Genomic DNA, 23,150 nt, shown 5'->3' on the forward strand with positions numbered 1-23,150 from the left:
GAGGTTGGATGAAGGAGCTAATTAAGAGCTGATATTACAGAAACCTCCTAAATACTGCATTAAAAAGTCTATTCCAAAGACCCAAACCCTATGATCATGGTAGTGATTCCGACGATCTAATTTACTTGAGCCAGAAATTTTAGAACAATGTAAATTTGCCTACGCTATCAGTTTAGACAAATTCATCCCTTTCATATTCTGCTGACATTTTGGCATTAAAATCTTGCATCAAAAATGTGCACAGTATTTTAAAGTATTAAAAACTTGGCGAAAATTTCGTTTAGCCTCAGTCACTGCTTAATGTTTCAAATGTAGCTAATTTTCAGATTTGCTCTGAAGGTGAAATTTGCTCAGTGCTGGTAAGAATAAATGCAACTGCAATGTGAAATAGCTGTACAAATCCTACTTAGCAAAATGATTTGTACAGTGTCACTAGTCTATTGAGGGTAACAGTACTTACAGATGGGAAAGTGACACAAGATCATTAAAAGACCCTTCAGGAACGCTGGAAATATCATTGCCATGAAGAGTCCTAAGAGAGAAGGGAATAATACAATGTTAGAATGCAGCTCGACCAAATATTATGTTAAGAAGTGCAGGTGTTTTTAACCACTTTTCGAGGCATATTCAATACATAACTTAGGAAACTACATATTTTGCTGCCTTCACAAATTAAAGATAAGGTGGTTTGAGGAAGATGCTTTTTTATTTAAACCAAGGGAAAAATCACTCATAGATTGTAAACTCTTTCATCAAGCCTTGCATAAGAGGGCAAAGGGATACAATTTCATATAAAAGTGAATCCTAAAGGAGGAGTTATGGGGCAAACTATAAACACGTACTTTCAGAGAGGAAGTTAAGGTCTGTGGTGACATCCACCCATTCCATAATATAAAAATATCTGAGATTTTGTCCAACTGGGGAATTATTTCAAGACCTTTGTATCATCAGGAAAACTTACCATTTCTAATTTCTAATCAACAAATCTGTTGCAGATACAATATGGACAATTGGATTGTAAAAACAATTGTCAATATTATATCAAACCAAGATACAGGATATCACAGACTGTCTCTCTGACCTTCCATTCTGCAGCACAAATTCCAGCTGTTAGGTGCAACAGCAATTAATCATTTGCATCTACCAAACTTAGAGTTAACTGGGATAACCACTTAACTCAGGATCTGAAACTGTCTTGAAACGTGGTTAAGTGTGAACACATTAGCTTTAACCACATGATCCTGTGACATGATCTCTGTGCTGATTCACAGAATTTACATACATTTTTTTTTTTTTTGCTTTCTCTTGTGGACTGTTTTAAGCAGATATTAGTTTAACATTTTGGACTTTATTCTTAACAAGAAGAGCAAGAAATAAATATATTATCCAGTGATTCTGTGTTTCTGTTTTTAACTGTGGGGCATTCTGTCAGGAGTAAAGAGCTGTATTAATACCATTTTAACACAATCAATATTATAATTATTGGTACACCCTAGCTCAATAATGTTTGAAACAGGCACTGTACTGTGACAGTATTCCAAACAGTTCAAACAAATACAACAATTACTGCATTGCATTATACGTGGGGCTGCCACTGAAGATGGTTTGGAAACTTCAGCTAGTGCAAAATTCAACAGCCAAGTTGCTCTCTTGGGTAAGACGGTTTAAGCTTATAAAACCAGTTCTGGCCTGATCGCACTGGCTGCCAATTAGTTTCCGGGGGCCCGATTCAAATAGCTGGTTTTGATCCCATAAAGCTTAAATGGCTCAGGCTTAGTTGAATCTATTCCAGCTTGATCACACAGCGCAAAATCCACATTACATGTGGATGTGTCCAAAGTGTACACACAATAAGGAGATACATTGTTATGATTGTACCTGCATAACAAGTCTTATCTAACATCTCTTTGTACACTCACACTATTAACTTTTTTTAGAAATTTAAGCATACTCCTAAAACACTAACATATGAAGATGTGTTAAGAAGAACCCAGCCTCTGAGCTACAGGACAAGGCTCCCACTGCAATACCTATAACTAAATTTAGAATTAGGCATGTATTTTGATTGATAAGATAGTTTCCCTTTTTAATATTGATAGAGCAAATTTCTGGCAAACAAAAAAATTAGGAAAGGAGTGGCTCATGCTTGAAAGGGACTCTTTACCTGCACATCAAACCCAGACAGACAATGAGCTATGTATCCTTTCTAGAAAGAAACCTGGAAATGCTTTTGCTGATTATTTCTCACTGAGGTTCTCTTGGGAATCCTGATAATAAATAAATGACACTAACAGATTGCACACTGTCGCTCAGAAGCACTTCCCCGCCCCCAGGAGAATTGATTTTTAATAACAATGTAGATGACATGTGGCGAGGGTTGTTGCTGACACCAGAGTTTTGTAGACTATAATAAATCAAATCAATCTGGAGGCTTCCAAATGCACAGAACTCAGAAAGAGAGACACTCATTCATGCGTCATTTCACTTTTGCACAGATGTGGAAGAGCTCCCACCCTTTTTCTCACTCATATTTTTCTTAGAGCAAAAGCCTCTTCCCACTCCTGTTTCTCTTAGAGCAAATGCCTGTTCCAAGATATGATGAAGCAAGTCTTCTAAGCAAGACAGTATCTGCATTTATAAAACTGGGCCTGAGTTTGTATCATTTTTCTGCCATGTCCTGAAAAATATAGGTAATTTTGATTTGCTCATAACTTAACATTTGCACAATTGCATATAAAAAAGGTTATCATATGCTACTATATCCTAGAATTGAGAACCTTGATATACAAATAATATACTAGTCAAGACTTCATAGCATTTCTCAAATGATGAGAAAAAGAGTCACTAGCTAATGTACAGAAATTCACTGTGTGTGAAGTTTGCCCTCAGCATAAAAGACTAACATACTGCCTCATCAGCATGCAGATTACTGGTTTCATCCTGCTGTACGCAATCTTCAACTGACCTGCAACTCACCCTTGTCTCCTTTCACATGTCCCCAACAATGCCTATGAATATCTCAGAGTGGCACATTGCCTGGTGTGCCAGAAAGAAGGAGAAAGGAAGCTTTTAGAAACATGTAGGAAGTGCATCCCATGTGCTTCTGGAAGTTTATGCTCCATTTATTACTTGGAAGTGATGAACCTCCTTGCAGAAAATAAGAGCAGCTACTGCAAATATGAATGATCTATTTCCTATAGTCCCTTCTCTATTCCTAGAACAGGCACATACAGAACTGTACTGGAGCCAGCCAAGAAGGGAAAGAGAAACTTATAGGTTCAAAATCCTTGCACCTGATCCTAGACGGGACTTCTGGCAATGCTAGATATCAGCCTCTGCCATACCGCATAAGAACATGTATGTTTTAATACAGGGGTTGGGGACCTGTGGCTATTCAGATGTTGCCAGACCTCAGCTCTCATTATCCCTGAGCATTGGGCCAGTCTGCATTTCAAGCATCTTTAAAATTAATAATCATCTTAAAGCTCAAAAGGATCTCGCTCTCTACACAAAAATCCAATATCCCCCTTGAACAGTGGTTACAGGTTATTTTATATCTCAGTGCAAGTACATTGAAACTAATTGTCTGGAAATGAGCGTGATGTGGTGACTCAAGTGAAAGCCATCTGCTCGTTAAAAATCTTGCTGTTACCTGCAGCCTCTTAAACTATAACCCAGCCACAGTGAACAAGCAATACTTACAACACCCTGAGAGACTTAAGCCCGTTGAACGCATGGACTGGGATACACTTCAGCTTATTGTAGCTCAGGATCCTGGGATAATAAAAGAACACAGGTTGCATTACTTCGTCATTGATTCACTGAAGCAAAAGCAGAACAGAAATCAGAATTCATTAACTTAGAAACATTAAATGCTTAGTTAATGCAACTGATCTCACACTGAACAGCAATTACAGTGTATGCCAGAACTACTAAGTACTTACAGTGTTGATAGCTGTGTCATATTACTGAAGGTGTAATTGGCCAGCATGCTGATGCTGTTGTTGCTTAAGTCACTGAAGAAAAATACACAAAATAAAGGTCATTGATGCAATGAAAATAAGTCTTTTCTTAAAGTTAGCTCAAAGTTCAAGTTGTTTCAAAGCAAATAAATCAACAAGGACCAATTATCTGAGAATGTAATGCTGTAAGAAAACCAAACCAAATACTGTAAAAAGTAGAAAATTTTATTATTGAAATTTCAAACAAAGTTACGCTGGCAACTCCTCCATGTGCCTGGTGCAGAGATTGCCAACTTTTTTTGACCAGTGAGAATGCTTTGAATTTAGAGCAAGTTGTATTGAGGTTGTAACGGGAAGTGTGGCATAACAAAAAAATAGAGACCCCTGAAATTTTTTTGTTTATCTTGGGAAGTCAGCCTACCATGGGGAGTTCTACTGGTCTTGAATGTGGAGATCATACAATATTGATTTTACATGCACTTACCAATACTTCTGCTGCCTAATAGCAACAGGGAGCATTCCTTAGCACCAGGGAAAATATACAAGGTAGCCACATAAGTTTCTAAGATGACTAGTGAAATATACTTGGAGTCGAGAGTGGATTTCACGCTCTTTATTCAGCTCATAGTGGTGAGGAGGAATGGAAGTCCCCCCAGAATGTCTGCCTTATATACATTATTTACACAATGGGCCCCACGTGATTGGCTAATTCTGGGATTCTCCTGTAGGCCAATCAGGTTGCGGATTCACTTCCACCTGGAGCTGGATTGGGTGGCTCCTGTGGACCAATGAGACTACGGCATTATGGATCCTATTGTTCTACAACCAATCAGACTGCTACATTTTGGATCCTATTCAACTCAGTACATAACACCTAGAGACTGACTTTATTTTTAAATGGAAGTCCAAAGCAACTGCCCAGGGGCACCAGTGAAAGCCATCATGGATGCATGGATGCTATACTGTTCACATGCATTTCTGCTGTGAACTGCCCTGAGATCTTCAGATCAAGGGCGGTATAGAAATTTAATAAATAATGTCTGGCAACTCTTGGTACCATAAGTCGTTATGGTAATATATTGCTGTACAGCAACACATAAGATGCCCCAACATGATAGAAAGGAACAGTGCTTTTTTATGGCACTACTCAACGGTACGCAGCACCAGCACCATTTTTTCCTAGGAAAAAAGCACTGGAAAGGAAGGGCTGGCTCCAAATTCTGAGATACTTACATTAGTGTCAAGTGTCTGAACAGGGAGAGTTCCTTTGGCACAGCAGGTAAATGGTTTCCTTCCAGATATCTGAAAGCAATATATATTGAAAATGGTTATAGGCTACATCTGTGAATGTCCAACCAGAAACCATCATAATTGTGAGTTTGTGTTAAATACTTTAAGCAGGTTTAATTGTAAATGATGGTTGTAAATTCCCAACTACACCAAAATTTGTTTCCAGCCAGTTCAATAGGGTCAGAATGTGTATACTGATACAAATATGCATCCAGTTGCACGATTTCAACCACTGCTTATCCAAAAGCGTATTTCTGCATAGTGATAGCCATCATCAAATCAGATGTCTCTGTCAGTGTATGTGAAAGCAAAGCCAAAATTCTATTGTTAGATTGCAGTGATTGGGGCGGGGGGCTTGTATCTGTATAAGACCATTTGGGTTCTTTTAAAACTTCTTCTTCCAGGGTCTTTCTGGAACATGTCAAGTTAAATCAGTTTTGTACTACCTCTGCCAAACACACATTATTTGTTTTGACAGCATCAATTTGCAGTTTGTGTCCTATGGACCCCTTCAAAATCCTGGCTGGTAATAAAGATATAATGTGACATCAAAATTAGTCTAGTTTAACATAAAAATTAGTTTTTTTTAAAGCAATGTAAAAATAAAAGCTATTGGGATGCACCAGACTCCACAACATTAACTTTATTTTTTAGAACATAAAAGCACATAAAGAGAGCAGTGCCAGTATATGTTTTGTTAGGGGAAACAAACTTGTGACATGTAATTTGGGGAAAGATACAACCCAAAAATTAGGCAATTCTTACTGGGCTACCAGAAAGCCCAGGAGAAAAGGAGAAATCTAAAATGCCTAGGTTTAAAGCTGAGATTATAGTAAGTAATGGAAGTACAGTGGTACCTCCGTTTGTGCACAGGATCCATTTCGGAGCTCCGGTCAGATCCCGAGGTGTGTGTATCCGGAGGTGCTGCTTCTGTGCATGTGCGTGGCACGTAGAGCACTTCTGCACATGTGAGCACAGCAAAGCCCGGAAAAATACTTCCGGGTTAGCCGCGTACGTATCCCGAAGGGTACATAACCTGAGGTGAACCTAAGTAGAGGTACCACTGTAGTTCCTTGTAACCCAATCCTCTAATGCAGTAGCCTCAAATCTTTGCTACCACGGACCACCTGAAATTTGCTGAGGGTCTTGGAAGACCAAATTATTTTTCTGTCTAGTGTAGCAATTGTGATTCTATAGAATTTAAATCGTAATACAATAAAATACAATATAAGAAATAAAAGAAGCAATAAATACCGTACATATTTTAAAATCAGCACTAATTTCCAATGCAATGGAAAGCCATAGACATGTCACAGACATTGAATGAAGCTTGTGGGTGACTGGTGGTCAATGGACCACAGTTTGGGAATCCCTATTCTAATAGGCAGTGGTGGAGTTAGTTACACAGAAACCCAACCAGTTTATATGTGTTAAAATTCGCAGTTTGCTAGGTGTTTTTTTGTTTTTTTTGCCCTCGTTTAGTTTGTAAAAGGATTTGAAAGTAAAGTAAAAGAGTGCATCTCTAAAAGAAAGGGTACTAGGAGTAATACTGGAGTAAGTAAATACTGGAGTAAGTAAATATTAGATGTACTGATGGAGTGGCTTGCTTGAATATCCCTTTTCTTCTTTCGTAAATCAGTGAGCTTACAGGAAAATACTACTGTTTGCTTTTTTAAAAAAGAAAATTAGTGAATACAAAAATAATCTTTTCCAGAAACCTGAAATAAACTCATTTACCTCTTCTAGAGAGCACATTAACAAAGAAGGGGGAGGATCGCTTATGTCCTTGCTATAAGGTTGTGCTTAATTAAAGCTACTAAAAAGAACTCCAAATGCAAATTGACCTCATTAGAATTATTTCTGCCCTCTGACTGCAAACTGCTCATGCAGGCAATATTTCAATAACACATCAGAAGCTGACTCAGTCTAGCTGTGTTAATCCATACAACCATTTACTTTAACTGCTTAGTAAAACTGTAAAATGAATACACAATGACTGATAATAACTGAGGCAGCAATATTTAAGATTTAAATGCAAAGTCAGATATTATTAAATCTGTATTTAAATTTTACAAAATAAATTATTGTAAATCGGTGCCTCGAAAACATAAGTAGGAACAGGCAATTACATTTTTCATGTGATTATACACATGATCTGGCAGTGCCAAATTTTTACCCTCCAACACATTTAAGGGAATTTTATGTTTTTGAAGGGTGTAAGAATGATGCCCCAAGCCTTTTCGCTTTGCTCTTTTCAAGCTTGTTCATAGCTGATCTACTGCACCTTCAGCAGCACTTTAAAATTTTAATAGGGTTTCTTTTCCCTTCATGACCACAGCAAATTAGGACCATTCAATGAGTAACGATGTCTCAGAGCCAATCAGATACGGCTATGTGTTGGCATCACTGAGGGCATTGCCTTACTCTGAAGCTATGATATAGCTCTTAGTTATGCCAGAATGCACACTGGAAAGTGCATTAAATCATGTTTCCCATTGAGAGCAGTATAATGCAGATCTGCAGTCAGGTGTGCATTCCAACAGTTCCTAATTTGCCACATGGCACTGAGAAGGTTTCATTGCCAAAGTGCAGCACAGAAAAACAGGGAGCACTGGTTTAGTTGCCAAGGCAAAGGGGACTTGTCCTCTTTTTACCAGCTGAAAATGTCTTTCTGAGTGCCCTTAAAATGTAATTGCAAATTAGAGAGGTGCTTTTTTGAGAAGAACAAAAATGAAACTCTTTCCTGACCCAGTTCAGCTCACCTTTAGATTGTACAGTATATTGCCTAAATAATAATTTATCTTGCTTACTGTGACATGCAAAGTGAGCCGCTGAAATTTACACGCATTTGGGTAAAAGTTGCAATTTCATCAATCTAAATTAATTTGTTATTTTTGAAATAATTGCATACAGCAAGTGCACAGCAATCTCAGGAGAAACAAGGATTCCGGTGCCAATTTTCATCATGGTTGCTTATTGTGAAGCCAATTTTCTGAAACCTGTGAGAATTTCATTACTCTATGCATTGCTTCATAGAGCTGACCATTTGATATTGCTGTTTGGGATTTGAAATGCAGCTTACATATTTTAATGCAGTGACCATTAAAGTAGATCAGGGGTAGGCAACCAAAGGCCTGGGGGCCGGATGCGGCCCAACCGCCTTCTCAATCTGGCCCACGGATGGTCCGGGAATCAGCGTGTTTTTACATGAGTAGAATGTGTCATTTTATTTAAAATGCATCTCTGGGTTATTTGTGGGGCATAGAAATTCGTTCGTTCCCCCCTCCCCCCAAAAATATAGTTTGGCCCCCACAAGGTCTGAGGGACAGTGGACTGGCCCACGGTTGAAAAAGGTTGCTCACCCCTGAAATAGATAATCATTTGAAAGAATAATGAAAACACCACAATGAAAAAGTTTTTCAACCACAGTGTGCTATGTGAGGTGCAGTTTTATTTTAATGGAAACCAGTACAGGGCCATGCAAGCTTTCTGTTGAATTGTTTGGTTGCCATTGATGTTAAAGGGGAAATTCTTTCTATTTCAAATTAACAGGTAGTATATAAATAGCAGCTATTATCCAGACAGTACAGGTCTCTAAATCTACAAACTGATTTCTCTAGCATCCATTCAGCTTCACACTTATGATTTTCATCAGCAGTAATGACAGAATACTGCAGCATCAGTCAGCACTCAGTTTATAGTAATGATGTAAGCTGCTCAGTTTTCTCTTCTGAATGTGCCAGACCTAACTATATGGATGCAAAAAGGATTCAAAAGAAATGCAGTGGCAAAAAGAGAGAGTTATTCTTCATTACTGTGAACTGCAGCAAAACAGAGTCCCGCCCCCACCCTTTGTTAAAGCACATTCCTGCATCCCTAGTAGCATATGCATTTGGTTGTTGAGAAAACTATGAAAACAAAAGAACAAATCATGGTTTTCCCCACAACAGGCAGACAAGCAAAGCAGCCATTATTATTATTATTATTATTATTATTATTATTATTATTATTAAAAACACTGCTGAAGCAAACTGCCTGAATTCTGTATTCTGTATCAGGCATTGGTGAAGCATCCTATAAGATTACATGGGGTCCATCCCATATAACACAGTATATTGTACAGTCATGGAAAAGTAATCATGTCTACAGTGTCTACAGTCTTTCCCAGAACAATAGTTAATATGGTGATTACAGACTTAGCTTAGACTACTGCTTTGGACAGGGGTAGGGGATCTATTGCCCTCCAGATCTTGTTGGACTACAATTCCATCATTCCTGACTGTTGGCCATGCCAACTGGGGGCTGATGGGAGTTGGAGTCCAGTAATGTATTGAAGGCCCACAGCTTTCCCACCTCTGTGAGGGACAAAAAAAGTCAACCCCGGTACATAAAATTACAAAGTGGGAAAAGAGAATTTTTTTACTCTTTTCATAATACCAGAACTTTGAGTCTTAGCAACAACAACAACAAAAACCCAGAAAGCATTTCATAACACAATAAATACATGACGTATGGGATTTAACTATCATAAGAAATGATGATGGCTGCTAGAGTATATTTTTTTTAAGAGTTAGATGTATTTTTAGAGCTGCTATCAGCCAGGATATCTAATAGCAAGATCCATGCTCAGAATAATATATTATGAATACTAAATACTGGGGATAAACAATGTGGCTTTATGCCCCGTAAGCTCCCTAGATGCTTCTGGATAGCCACTGCATGAAATAATATGCTAGACTAGATGGGTTTGATCCATTCTGTTGTTCAGATTGGGTTCAGGGAAACATGCTAAGTGTGAAAAAGAGAGTAGCTAAGAGATGAAGGTAAAGAGATGTGTAATTAGGCAGCAGTGAAATAAAGGAGAGTAACTGAGAGATGTGGCGAAGTGAGAGAACTGGAGATAAAAAAGTGCACTATGGGATGTCTACTATGAAGTGTTATTAATAAAATGGTGATATTAATAGAAATTGCTTGGCAGACAAATGCAAAAAAGTGATTCCAATATGACTTTGACTCATGTACCTAACCAACCAATACAGTGGTACCTCGGGTTAAGTACTTAATTCGTTCCGGAGGTCCGTTCTTAACCTGAAACTGTTCTTAACCTGAAGCACCACTTTAGCTAATGGGGCCTCCCACTGCCGCGGCAGCACCGGAGCACGATTTCTGTTCTCATCCTGAAGCAAAGTTCTTAACCCGAGGTAATATTTCTGTGTTAGCGGAGTCTGTACCCTGAAGCGTATATAACCCGAGGTACCACTGTACATCTTTGACATTGCCAACTGTCAATTCCAATACAGTATTTTACAATGGTGACAATTCATTTTATTTTTTGTTTAATTTGTTCAGGACTTTTGAATGCTGCCTGATGACATAAAGTTCTCAGGGTAACTTACAAATAACACATTTAACTGTGCATCAAGTAATAAGATATGTGGGCCAACCATCCTCTCCCAAACTGATCAATGTTCTAAACTCAGGAGTGAGGGTAGCAGTTTCAGTTCATGATTAAGATAGGAATATACAAATTTGGATTTGGATTTTTAACACATTAGATATCTATTCTTAACACATTTAAGTACTTTTGGCTTGTGGTTTGAATTAAGTCGCTATGAATAAAGAGATAAAACTTTTCAAAAAAAGATTTGGATGAAAAGGGGGAAAACTGTTACATGCTTACAAATTACTACACAGCATATAAGACTGTGACGGTACAGCTAAGTTCACAGTAGTCAAAGGCATCGTTGTCATCCCCAGTCATGCCCATCTTTCTCCTGCCATCCATTGCTGAAGCTATGCTGCATCTCACAAGAACACTTTTTTGGATTACTTTTATTGAGAAGAGGACAGGAGAAGCCTGACCCTGTTGCGACTACTCACTCCTTTACATGTTATACCATTGGACATGGTATCCTTCTAGACCAACTTGGTAGATTGGGTGTTGGAGGCAATGTGCCTCAGTGCTGCCACCCCTATCTCTGGGACCAATTTCAGAGAGTGGCATTTCCAAGGCCCCTGGCAGTTATGTTGTGGGTTGTACCCAATGCTGTTTAACATATATGTGAACTGGTTGAACATCTATGTAAAGTAAAGTCGTTTCTTAATCTTAATCTTGGGCTCCACAGATGATGTTCGGCTACAATTCCCATAATCCCTAACCACTGGTCCTGCTAGTTAGGGATAATGGGAGTTGTAGTCCAACAACATCTTGATGCCTAAGGTCGAGAAAGGCTGCTTTAGGGTATTTGGAGAATGGTGTCGCCACTATGCTACCACCCAATGCTATTTCTGTTCAACATCAAAGTCATATGTGGTTGTGCAAGTCCTAGGACAGTATTTAGGATGAACCCCAGCAAATTAGAAGCCTTGTGGGCAAGTGGTTTCTGGGTCTGGGATATCACTCAGTGGCCTGTTCATGCACTGACAACCCTGACTCGGGCATTGAGAACTGCAAGAATGGACAACTACAATGCACTTTATGTGAAACTGCCCTTAAGGTTGACCAGAAACTGCAGCAGGTGTAGCATACAACAGCTAGGCTGGTGAGTGGTGCAACTTTCCACCAGCATGCAACATCTCTATTAAAAGAACTGCACTGGGCCAAGTTTACAGTTTTGTTATTAATTTACAAAGTTTTAAACAACCTACATTTCTAGATTCCTTGATACCAAACTTGAAAGCAAATCTAGCTGAACAATAACATATTTTTCCTCTGGGAATTCAACTAGACCTAGAAGTATGCTCTAGGATACAGAATTTCAGCATGTGGGGGAGGGGTAGGCAGCTGATCCACAACATTCATTTAAAGCATATTCAGCATAAATTTGAAGCATATGGCTTCTCCCAAAGAATCATGGGAACTGCATCTTGCAACTGCTCTGAGAGGGTGAAACTACATTCCCCAGTTTGGGGGGAAGTAACGTGCTTTAAATGTGCATTGCATGTGCTTTAAATGTATGGTGTAGATCTGCCCTCAGTTCACTACTGCTGGAGAAAGAGTACTATTTTAAGTATTACTTTAGCATTTTGCTATGGTGAAACTCTACCTGCTGCAGAATGAAATTTTCCATCTGTCTGTGTATCCATTTCAGTGTAACATTATTTAGGACCTGTTGCAGTAAAAGATTTCCTGTTGTATGGATATTCTGGAACTTTATATACAGCTCTAATTTACTAGGTCTTGTTAGATGTATGGCAGGCTTTTTATTAAAATGTAATGTATAAACATGCATGATTACATTTTAATAAAAAGCATTTCAGCTGAACATGTTTGTCACACAGCGGATGCGATTTTCTCTTGGCAAATGGAAGTTTATAAATGCAAGGCTCCACAGCATTCATTAATATGCTACTAAATAAATCCTCCCCTTTATTATTGGAACTATGTCAGAATGCCAGATCAAGCCAGTCAGAGAGAAAGACAGATGGGATGCCAGAGAAACTCTCTAAAACACTGCATCAGCTATCGGCAAAAGCATACTATCCACACATCAATATTAGTTACTACTCTGAAGTTTAAGATGGAGAAGAGAGAGCTAGAATATTAGATACAGACCCTGTATAAGAAAGCAGATGCACAAGTACCATTTGCAGAATGAAGTATGAAGCTCAGTCATTTCTTATTTTGTGACAAATGCTGCTAGCAAAACTACTTCCAGCATTGCTTTCAGGAGACATATCATGGAAGTCACACATGTCTCTCAAAAAAAGAAAATGGAATGCTGGTGCATTATTTTGGACAGAAATGGAAAGCATCCAAAGGCATATTTGGAGTTTGTGGATCTTTCACTGGTCAACACATGTATTACCTTCTGACATCTTAAAACACAAGTATGACTCTATGCAGGAAGTGGGTATAAAATAACTAAATTTAAAAGTGACTTCCTGAGCACAATTTTCTAATATAGAAAATAAAAACATGAAAATGAAATTAGATTCACTGGTCTCTATGGTAGTAAAAGTGTGGAAACTCCCCCACCTCCCCACACAGTACTGATCCCTAGGACGCAAAAACGCAAATGACTTTTAAGGACTTCTAAGAGCATAAGGAGAGCTCTGCCAGTGGTCAAGCAGGTGCTCATGACAAGCCTGCAAGCATCCCCCCCCCCAAGCCCATTCCTAGCAACTGGTGTTCAGAATAAAACTTGTTCCAGTGGTGGAGGCAGAGTACAGGTATCATGGCCTACAGCCGCTGATATCCTTATCCTTCATCAATTTGTCTAATCCTCTTTTAAAGCCACCCAAGCTGGTGACCATTCCTACATCTTGTGGGATTGAACTGCATAGTTTAACTATGTGCTATGTGAAGGAATACTTTCTTTAGTTTGTCTCGAATCTTCAAACACTTAGCTTCATTTATATAACTGCATTGTGATGTTGACAGTTTCATTTCAGTCCATTTCCTAATGATCCTTACCATGGAATCCATCTTTTTCACAGTTGCCATGCACTAGGGTCAACATCTTCATTGATCTCTCCATGACAGCCCTCACACCTCCTTCCCAGGGCCACTGCCCCAGGAGCTGCTTCCTCTTCCCTGCCTAGGGCCACCAAAAAAGGCCTCAAGGGCCACAGGCAGCCCACGGGCCACATGTTGGATTACTGTGTCCCAAAACTACAGCTTCCCAACTTATATAATATGGGAAATTCAATCAATAAAATTTCCCTTAGGTTTAACTGGAATAAGAATTAGTTGTTTTGACATTCCACTGGTAGCAATTGCACCAGGGCTGGTTTTAGATGAAGAGAGGCTCTAGGCTACTCCACTTGTGAGGCCCTTCCCCATCCCCCACCCTCACGGCTAGAAGAAAATGGAAGAGTGTTATAAACAAAATTGAGTGAAGCCAAGGATGATGACATGTATTTAAAATTTGGGCGAAGGCCTGGCCAGGGCGGTTGTCCTCTTATATACCTGCTGGGATTGACAAGGAATCTGACCCTCACCTGAATTTCATAACTCTCCTGACAGGTGATTTGGTCTGCAGACACAGTGTGGAAATAAAGGATGAGATTGCCCACCAGATACCAGTGTTTTTGTTACAATCCCCTTCTCAATTAAGTAATCAATTTTAATTTAGAATTTAAATTCTCAAAACTTTCTTATTTGTAAATTCGAGCAAGTAAACTACTGCTCTCACTTCATTACAAACAGTATTTCTACCTGCAACACACTTGAGCAAACTTGCTCCTCTTCCTTTCACAGATATTTTGTTGCCATTTGCAACTGTAGCTGCCTCTGATTAGTTATAATTTAACTTGGGGAAAATAATTAGCATCACACATCATAACTTGATATTGCTGGATAGTTTTGATGAACTGCAAAAGTATTTTTAGTTTGCTTTCTGTTGCCACCCTGGAACTTTTCTTTATTAGTGCCACTTTGTTTAGTATGATTCCTTGCAAATGAAGGAAAACAACTTTTCTGCTTGTATATGTTGATAATATAATTTGAGAACAAACAAGATTGTACAAAAACAAGATTGAGTGCAAGCCTGGCCAGGTCATAGGCATCCTAACTGTGACAAAGGTGACCTGTGTGCTTGCTTGCTTGCTTGCTTGCTTGCTTGCTTGCTTGCTTGCTTAACAGCTGTTGGGAACTTCAAGGTCCCTGTTCTCCCTTCTTATGGTCTTTGTACTGGACCTGAAGATTCCAATAGAGAGCATTCCATGTCAAGAAGGAGGGCAAGTGGGCACCCTATCAAATGACAGGGCAAGAGCTACCCAGAGCAGGGCCTTTTCACTGGTGGTGCCCATTGTATACTTCGCTCTTCCCAGAGCTGTTCTCTTTTGGCCTATATTTTGGAGCTTTATAATTTAGGAAGACTTTGGAAGAACTGGTTGAAAAGTCTTATCAGTCGCTGACGTATGAGCAGATTTTATTTCCTGCTTTTCTGGACTTTTGGTGCACCAGGGTTTACACCAGCGTAATAGAGTTGGCCAGGATGCCAGAAGGGATACAATTTATGAGCTTTCTCCATTATCTGCACAGCAGGGGGTGTTCAATCAACAGTGCAAAGGCTGAGCTGAAGCGTTCCCTGCTGGTTACCTGCTTTCAGCAATAGGGATAGCTGTTTGGTAGTACCCAATTGGTTAGTGGTCAGATTCTTGAGCTCCCTATTGGTGGCTCTTAGGTAATTCACAAAATACAGAGTCTATTCATAAAATACAGTGTTCATTCATAAAGCAGTAACATAAATCTCCACTGCTAAATATTTGGTGTATATTTCAGTGGTTGAACCTACAAGTTTATGGCCATGCTGTAATGTAGTGCTTATGCCACTGTGAATAAAAGGTGGCTGGGCTCATTGTCTCGGGGTTTGGGGGCTGATTTCTAATAAGTGGACCCCCCTTCATTTCCATAACAAGTCCTTGAGTCTGTACTTTGAATAGTGACATAAGGGACCTAAAAGGTACAGAGCTTGTCAGTCCAACTCCTGCACAGTCTCATCAGGGCTGACCTTAAGGCAATTGGAGCAATTGGGCCCCTGGGCTGCTCCTACGGGGACCCCTGCACCAGGGCAATCTATATGGATTTTATTTATATCTATAAGATTTTGCAGACTTTGGCTGTGAACTGGGGCCCCACAAGAAACAAAAACAGCTAAAGTTGGGCCCCACTTCTTCAAACTGGGCCCCACTGGCTAGCCCTGAGTCTCATAGTTGCTGGGCCTGAGTTGCCCTGCCCTTGCATGAAGTCTTGGGTTTGAAATTTTGGAAGAGGAGAGATTGAGGCACTGGGGAGAGGGCAGGCTGGGGAGGCCCCCTAGATTTAGAGGCCCAAGTTGTCCTCCCCTCACATGAAGTATTGGGTTTGCAATTTTGGGAGAGGGGAGACTGCGGCACTGCGGAGTGGGCAGGCTGGTGAGGCCCCCTAGATTTAGAGGCCCTATGCTTCAGCCTACGTAGCCTATACATAAATCCAAAACTAAGTTGCACCCATGTGATCTAAGCTAGTCTTGGCAGCCTTATGTATAGCCTACGTAGCCTATACATAAATCCGAAACTAAGTTGCACCCATGTGATCTAAGCTAGTCTTGGCAGCCTTAGGAGTAAAACAACAGAGCCTCTGATATTTTCTGCCTTCCACCAATGCAGTGAAGATGGCACTTCATGCAGTTCACATGTTGAAAAGGTATTCCTCACATTTCAGTGCTATATTCTGCAGACATTAACTCACCTCACATACTACAGAACCAATAAATCACATATTTCAAGCCATTTTGAATTCTAAACATGTTCACATGGAGAAACTAACAGAGAAAACCTCTACTACTTGGCTGCCAATTTCCCCTTTTTAGTGCCTTTCCACAGAAAACCACATTCTAAAATGAGATACAAACAAGAAGCTGCCTTTACCTCCTGCAAATCTTTTTTATAATTTAATCTAATTGCCTATTATTTTAGCTATTTTGTTAGCATCAGAGTAAATAATCCAATTTTACTTTCAAATGTTTCTCTTTTTCTTCTTCTTTTTAAAAAAATGTCAACCAGCAGGGATAATTAGCCTACAAATGATTATGTTGGGAACACATTTTCAATAGCTCATTCAAGTGGGCAATTGTGAACATGCTCCCTTCCTGCTGAAAAAGCAGCATAGAACATTCAATATTTAACTTGTTAATTTCACCTGATATATTCAGAAAGAACAAGAAGGTAGCAAAAGACCTAGCTGTCAAAATTACACCATTCTAGATGTCTTTCACTCCTAATGAGGCATAAAAAAAATCTGTAACCACCACACTTAAAATAAAATGCAAAACTATGCTATAAAGAACTTGGGAGAGGAGACTGAAAGGCAAAACAACAGTCCGAATCCCAAACTTTGATAATTTTCTACCCAAATACTTGAACTTTAGTAACTCATATTGAAATTTATACCCATACTCTGAGCCACTATTTTGAATCTGGCGCTGGTTGGTGGGCCTCAGTGTTTTAGTCTTTTAAAAAACTGCCCTTCTGAAGGCTGCCCATCCCAAGCAATTTAATTTATATTGCCAACTCATTATTGTAAATGAAAATATGGCTTACAGTTCTGTCACATCTTTGGGGACACCTTTAGGCAGGAAACGCAACCCTTTGTTACTGCAGCGAACTACTGAATCCACACAAGTGCATTGTTCTGGACAACGGGGAGAAAAATGACAGCTGCTTTCAGTATTACCTATGAAGAGAGAGAGAAAAGTGCAAAAAGGTAAGGTCAGAAAGAGATGAGAGGAACCTGAGATCATTCACTTCTAAAATAACAGCTCACCTCTTATAAAACTGTGATATCTCCAGGGCCGTCTTAAGCATATCTGGCACCGTGGTGCAAGGATCCCCCTGGTGCCCCCCACCCCCACGTTTCCCTTCGGGTGGGCAGCAGCTAGAGGGCGGCTCGTCCGGCAGGGAGGAGGCTCCCGGCATGGCATGGCATGGCGGAGGCGGGCAAGGGCGGCGAACTGATGCTAGGAGGCGCCGCATCCAGCCTCCGCCTCTTCCCTGGCGCCCTCCAGAACTTGGTGCCGTGGCACCCCGTGCCACTAGCCTCTATGGCTAAGATGTCCCTGGATATCTCGCTAGTAATCATAAATAACTGAGTAAAATTTTAAGTGTCTTCTGAACACTATATGGGGAAGAAATGCAAGGTTGCTCAGGCAACATTTCATGCCAATTGCAGTTTTCTATCTTTCTTCTTCCATAAGCAGATGCCTATGCTGGATCAAAAATCCTTCTGTGCCAATAAAGGCACAAGTTGGATTCACCCTTAGCTACATTGCTGAGGCCTGGTTCACACATGCATTTTTGTCACTGTATTTGTCTATCTAATTACTGTATTCTTCGTGATTGGCAGCTAAATGTGTGTCTTTGAAAAAAGCATTTAATGTGATGTGAAATATGTCAGTTTTCATTTCTTAGTACAGAAAGTATTGATCTGATGTGTAGAGATCTTTCCTATTCTGATTAGTTCAAAAGGGTTCTAGGAGGTTTTTTTCTCTTTGTGAAAGAAGGTTTATTTCTATGTGAGAGAAACAGGAAGAAGGTTTCTGATGTTTGGGTTATTTCTCTGGGAAGATGCATACAGCTGGATTAAACTGGTTTTGTTATCCTCTCTGTCAAGGTCAAGTTGACTATAATACTAAGACCAGGAGGAGTCTGGGTATCACTCACTTTCTGTTTTCTGTCTGTTTTAGTGTTCTGTATCCGTATGCTGTAGTGATACGGTTTAGTCTTATAAGTCTGTAAGTTTTATTGTTTTTTGCTGCAACTGGATTTTTATGGACTGTGCCAATCCTGAATGTACTGGATTTGTGACCATTTATACTCATTTGCCTTCAGTACCAGTAAAGCTCTGCTGAATGGAGTACAATTGCCTCTGGTCTGTTTTTTTAGAAACTCTGCTACATGTTTAAGTTTTTTCCTCCTCCGGTGCTGGACGACAAGATAATATGAAAATTCTATTTGTGGTGGACTATTTGATGATACAATATATTGATGAATATGCAGTTATGAACCAATCTGAAATATCAGTCTTTCCTGACTATTATTTTGGTGAAAACTAAGTGCTTTACAATATCACATGCAGCTTGGTATGGATTATATTTATTTGTTAAAGAGAAGACTCTGAATATGTCACATTCCTTAAAAAAAAAATTATAGTATTTTTGTTTTTGACAAGTGCAATGAAAAATAAAGGAACAAAATGAGCTAAGCATCCACAATAATTAGAGATCCATCTGCGCATGTGTAAAAATATCTAATATTTCCAACATGGGTGATGATTTCTATAAGACAGAGTTTATAAAACAGATTAAACCTCACAACTAGAGAGCAGGAGGCTAGTGTTACAGAATTAAGCCTTTGAAGTGAAGAACAATAAAGCATGGACTTCTACTCAAACTAGTATATGGCTTCACAAAGATCAGGGAAAAAACAAACTGTGGTATCCAAACACATGTCTAGAATATTTTGTAGAGTATATATTCAATTGGGTCTATAAAAACTGGAATGTTCTGTAATTCAAACAAGGTTGTACTGAACATTGTAACAAAGAATATAGCCTCTGGTGATTATTCACATACTAGATTTTAACTGCTTTTAGGCATGCACATGGGAGACCAAATTCATCAGATTTTTCCTGTCCTCTCAACACTACTAGTACAGAAGTACCTTCTATTTGAACATAAAGTTCAACACTTGATAGGATCAGGTACAAGAAATAGCTTACATTATGACTGTAAAACTGATAATTTCCATTGATAAAGTAACATTAATGCAGACAATTGAGGAGTTGTAAATGTTGGTTCCAGATAATCCATTGGGAGGGCCCTAAGCCTCTCCCCTATGTAACAGGATCTAAATTTACCCTTATTAAGCTTCATGAGAATTGGTCTGATTTTTAAAACACCCCCCTCCCCCCAAAAAACACAACTTAAACATTAGGAGTTCTAAAACCTAGAAGTTCTATTTTGGTTATTTCTGTATCAGGAAGTTTTTACATATGCTGTAAGCCACCCAGAGTGGCTGGGGAAACCCAGACAGATGGGTGGGGAATTATTATTATTATTATTATTATTATTATTATTATTATTATTATTATTTCTAGATGCTCAGTTTTAAAGTGCAGATATGTAGTGTCATGAAACATTACTTAAAATTCATACAAGTGTCCAGTTCAAAAGCAGTTATTTCCTTTACTATCAAATAGACTAGAGAAAACTAGTCCATACGAGGATGTAAGTTCAAGAAAAATTCCACCAAGCAATACACTTGAAGGGGAGAGGTAAGAGAATGTTTATCTATTAATGTGAAAAAATGAGATGCCTAAGATGGAAGGATATTGAATTATATTGCCAAAACCAAATTTCTGGATGCATTAGGCACTGAGATAGCAATGTTCTCCTATTGACAGGTCAGGTCTTTCAAGCTACTTAAGATATAGCTAATATTACAGATTTCACCACAAACTGTGCAGGGGCTTCGTTATCGTTTCCAGAAACTGTTCTTACCGTCACATGTAAAGTCCTGTGTAGCCACATCCTGAATTGGAATTTCCTTCAAGAAAAACGGTTTCTGGCAACGTGGATTTCCACTGACGATCCTCCTCTTCCTTAACCATTTCCCCAACCATGCCAAGTGGCAGTTGCAGTTAAATGGATTAGACAGCAAATTACTGGATAGGAAATGAGGTAAAATGTAGTGACAGTCATTGCAGAAATCAAGGGATGGATTTTTCAAAAGCAAATTGGCAGTCAGGCAAATGAAGTCTGTTAACTATCTTACAAAGGAAGCTGTATCTCCAATGGCAGCATTTTCTTTTCAAAAATGAGACACTTGAGCAGGAAGCAACTGTTCATCACTCAATGCGCTTTTGTCTATGCTCTACCACTGTTCTCCTGATCAGACACTGACAAATCACAGCCTGCAGGAAAGTAGTCAATCTGTAATATGTTTCAACATGCCACTTACCTGGCTTGTACTAAGGGCCAAACTAAAAATGACGTAGAAGATCTGTGAACACGATCTCTTATCAATTTGTTTTTAATTAATTAAAACAAAACAACAGCTACAGTACTGGATCAGTACTGTAATGCTGGGGAAAGGAGACATTCAACCCTTTCCTATGTATTTTCCCAATTTAAAACACCCCCAAAGTTTCTATTTGCCTCATGGTGATAAAATACAGGTAACCTTTAATATGTGTGTTAAAGAATACTTCAATATAGTTTCAATCCAGCTGTTATACGCTAACAGGAATTCAAGCTAACAAATCATGTTAAAAAATATATTGACTGATGGTGTACAAAAGTCTTCCAAATCCTTTTTGGCTAACACAGGGTTTTTTATTAGTAAAATTGGTTGTACACATCATATATCAAAAGCATAACGGAAATGTGCCATCAAGTAAGGTTAAGAGCAGTGAGTAAGAGACATTTAAAAAAAAACCCCTCACAGGTGTAATTCCACTACTAGAGTTCAAGCCCGGCACTATGCAATGCATTAATGCATAAAACTTCAGTGACATTTTTATTGCCAATGGTTGGGAAGGAAGGGATCAGCATACAGCCATACTAAGATCCTGGGATTCTAATGGTTATGTGAAGATAAGCTCAAATACATCACAAGGGGGGCATGTGACTGCCAGACTCAAAAGCCACAACTAAAAAATAAATGTCAACCTGGTCCCTGGATTTCAAATCCCTATACTGGGCCACTTTTAATGTGTGATGTTCTGTTGGGTTGTTGTTGTTTTCTGTATATTATGTTGGAAGCCACCAAGAGTGGCTGTGGCAATGCAGTCAGATAGGCAGGGTACAATAAATAATAATAATAATAACAACTATTATTATGATTATACCATCATGTTAAGCTGAGAAAAAATGATTTTGAACATTCAAGACCCTTTCTTATGCTACTAGGCCAGGGGTTGTCAACCTGGTTCCTACCGCCCACTAGTGGGCGTTTCAGGATTCTAGGTGGGTGGTAAGGGGTTCTACGGCGCAAGCTAAATCCTCCTTCCATCGAGCACTGGTGGGCCGTGAGGAAATTTTACCATCAAGAAAGATGCATTAGTGGGCAGTAGGTATAAAAAGGTTGACTACCCCTGTACTAGGCTACAATGGATTTCTTTGAACAACATGAAAGTCAAACTGTGGCTTACAGGGAACATGCAAACATGCAGGCTCCTAGAGAGTCATTCACAGACACTTTGCTCTCCCCTGGTTAATTTTTATTTCTGTGCTGCACTGGGCTAAGCCAAACTTTGGTCATAGCTTATGCTGAGCAAGGAGAGAGCCTGGGTTTGGACAACTTGCTAAGGTAAATATTGGCTTTGCTCAGCACGACAAAGGAGTAAACAGGACCCTTCCAGGAGCCCACACATTTACACAGTCTAGGTATGCTACATTTTGGCTTAACTTGTTTTGTGAACTACGGTAGGCCAATAGTTCTTTCCAGTTACAACTATTTATGAATACAGCAAATATTTATTTTGAAATATTTCCGTATCATACTTGCATTAAAATGTGTCGAAGTTGGTTTACAAAACATGCTTGCTACAGTTAGAGGTGTGCCAGTTACGTTGGAATGTGTGAAGTAGTCTTTAAATGATAGATTACCATCAACTTTACTATCAAACTGATATATTTGAATTTAGTCCCATTAGCTCTGATAGGTTGTAAATCAATTAAAGATATAAGTAGAACTAGTAACTGAGTTGCATAAAATACAGTTTGACTGACTACAAAATGTTGGGTAGTATAAATTAGTAGCACCAATTAAGCCTTTGGGAAAATGCATCCATTTAAGGTTACATGGATGATGCCTTTTGCAACTTTAATGTTACGGTGTACCTTTCCCCGATTAGTGTAAGCTTATTAGATAAATTGATTACTAGATTTACTAATATCTTGGCAAAGCTAAACCCCTTTCCACAGCACAATTTGGATGTCTATAACAGGATAATGATGGCCAATGTCACTGAAAATATTGAACAGTAAAAGGGCTTCACTGTGTAAAATTATTTTCAATGAAAACAACCGAAAATCATCAAAGGGACAATAATGTGCAGCATTATTAAGGCATTGACTGTGATATTAGAGAAGGGAATTACAATTGGCAAACAGTGACAGTTAAAAGGTTACACAATTGGATAATCATATTTTCCTCTCGTGAGAGTCACAGAGTCACTCACACAGAGGTAGGACAGTGAGGCTTCTGGAAAGTTGATTAATATTTCATTTTATTATGGCTTACATAAGAAAAACACAGGTTAACTATTGAAATCCAGGCTGCATACCATTCTGGAAAAAAGTGGTACTGACTTAGCCATATTTTAAGGGAAAACTCAGTGGGTTAGAGCAGAGTTAGATTCAGTGATGCCAACCTAACAGTGCAATGAAACCTGCTTTTTCAATGGGGCTT

General features: G+C 39.1%; 1 protein-coding gene across 2 annotated transcripts in view; it reads right to left on the bottom strand.

Moving 5' to 3' along the window:
• SLIT3 (slit guidance ligand 3) overlaps positions 1-23,150 on the bottom strand; it is a 413,252-nt gene that overhangs the window by 73,577 nt on the left and 316,525 nt on the right. For both annotated transcript variants that reach the window (XM_082212998.1, XM_082212997.1), the window contains exons 19-24: positions 20,237-20,400; positions 17,280-17,412; positions 5,196-5,264; positions 3,945-4,016; positions 3,703-3,774; positions 461-532 (exon numbers count right to left, since the gene is read on the bottom strand). In XM_082212998.1, coding sequence (XP_082069124.1) covers positions 461-532; positions 3,703-3,774; positions 3,945-4,016; positions 5,196-5,264; positions 17,280-17,412; positions 20,237-20,400 — 582 coding nt within the window. The remainder of the gene's footprint in view (positions 1-460; positions 533-3,702; positions 3,775-3,944; positions 4,017-5,195; positions 5,265-17,279; positions 17,413-20,236; positions 20,401-23,150) is intronic.

This window comes from Podarcis vaucheri (assembly GCF_965113315.1).
Source record: "Podarcis vaucheri genome assembly, chromosome: 2".
Taxonomy (NCBI): Eukaryota; Metazoa; Chordata; class Lepidosauria; order Squamata; family Lacertidae; genus Podarcis; species Podarcis vaucheri.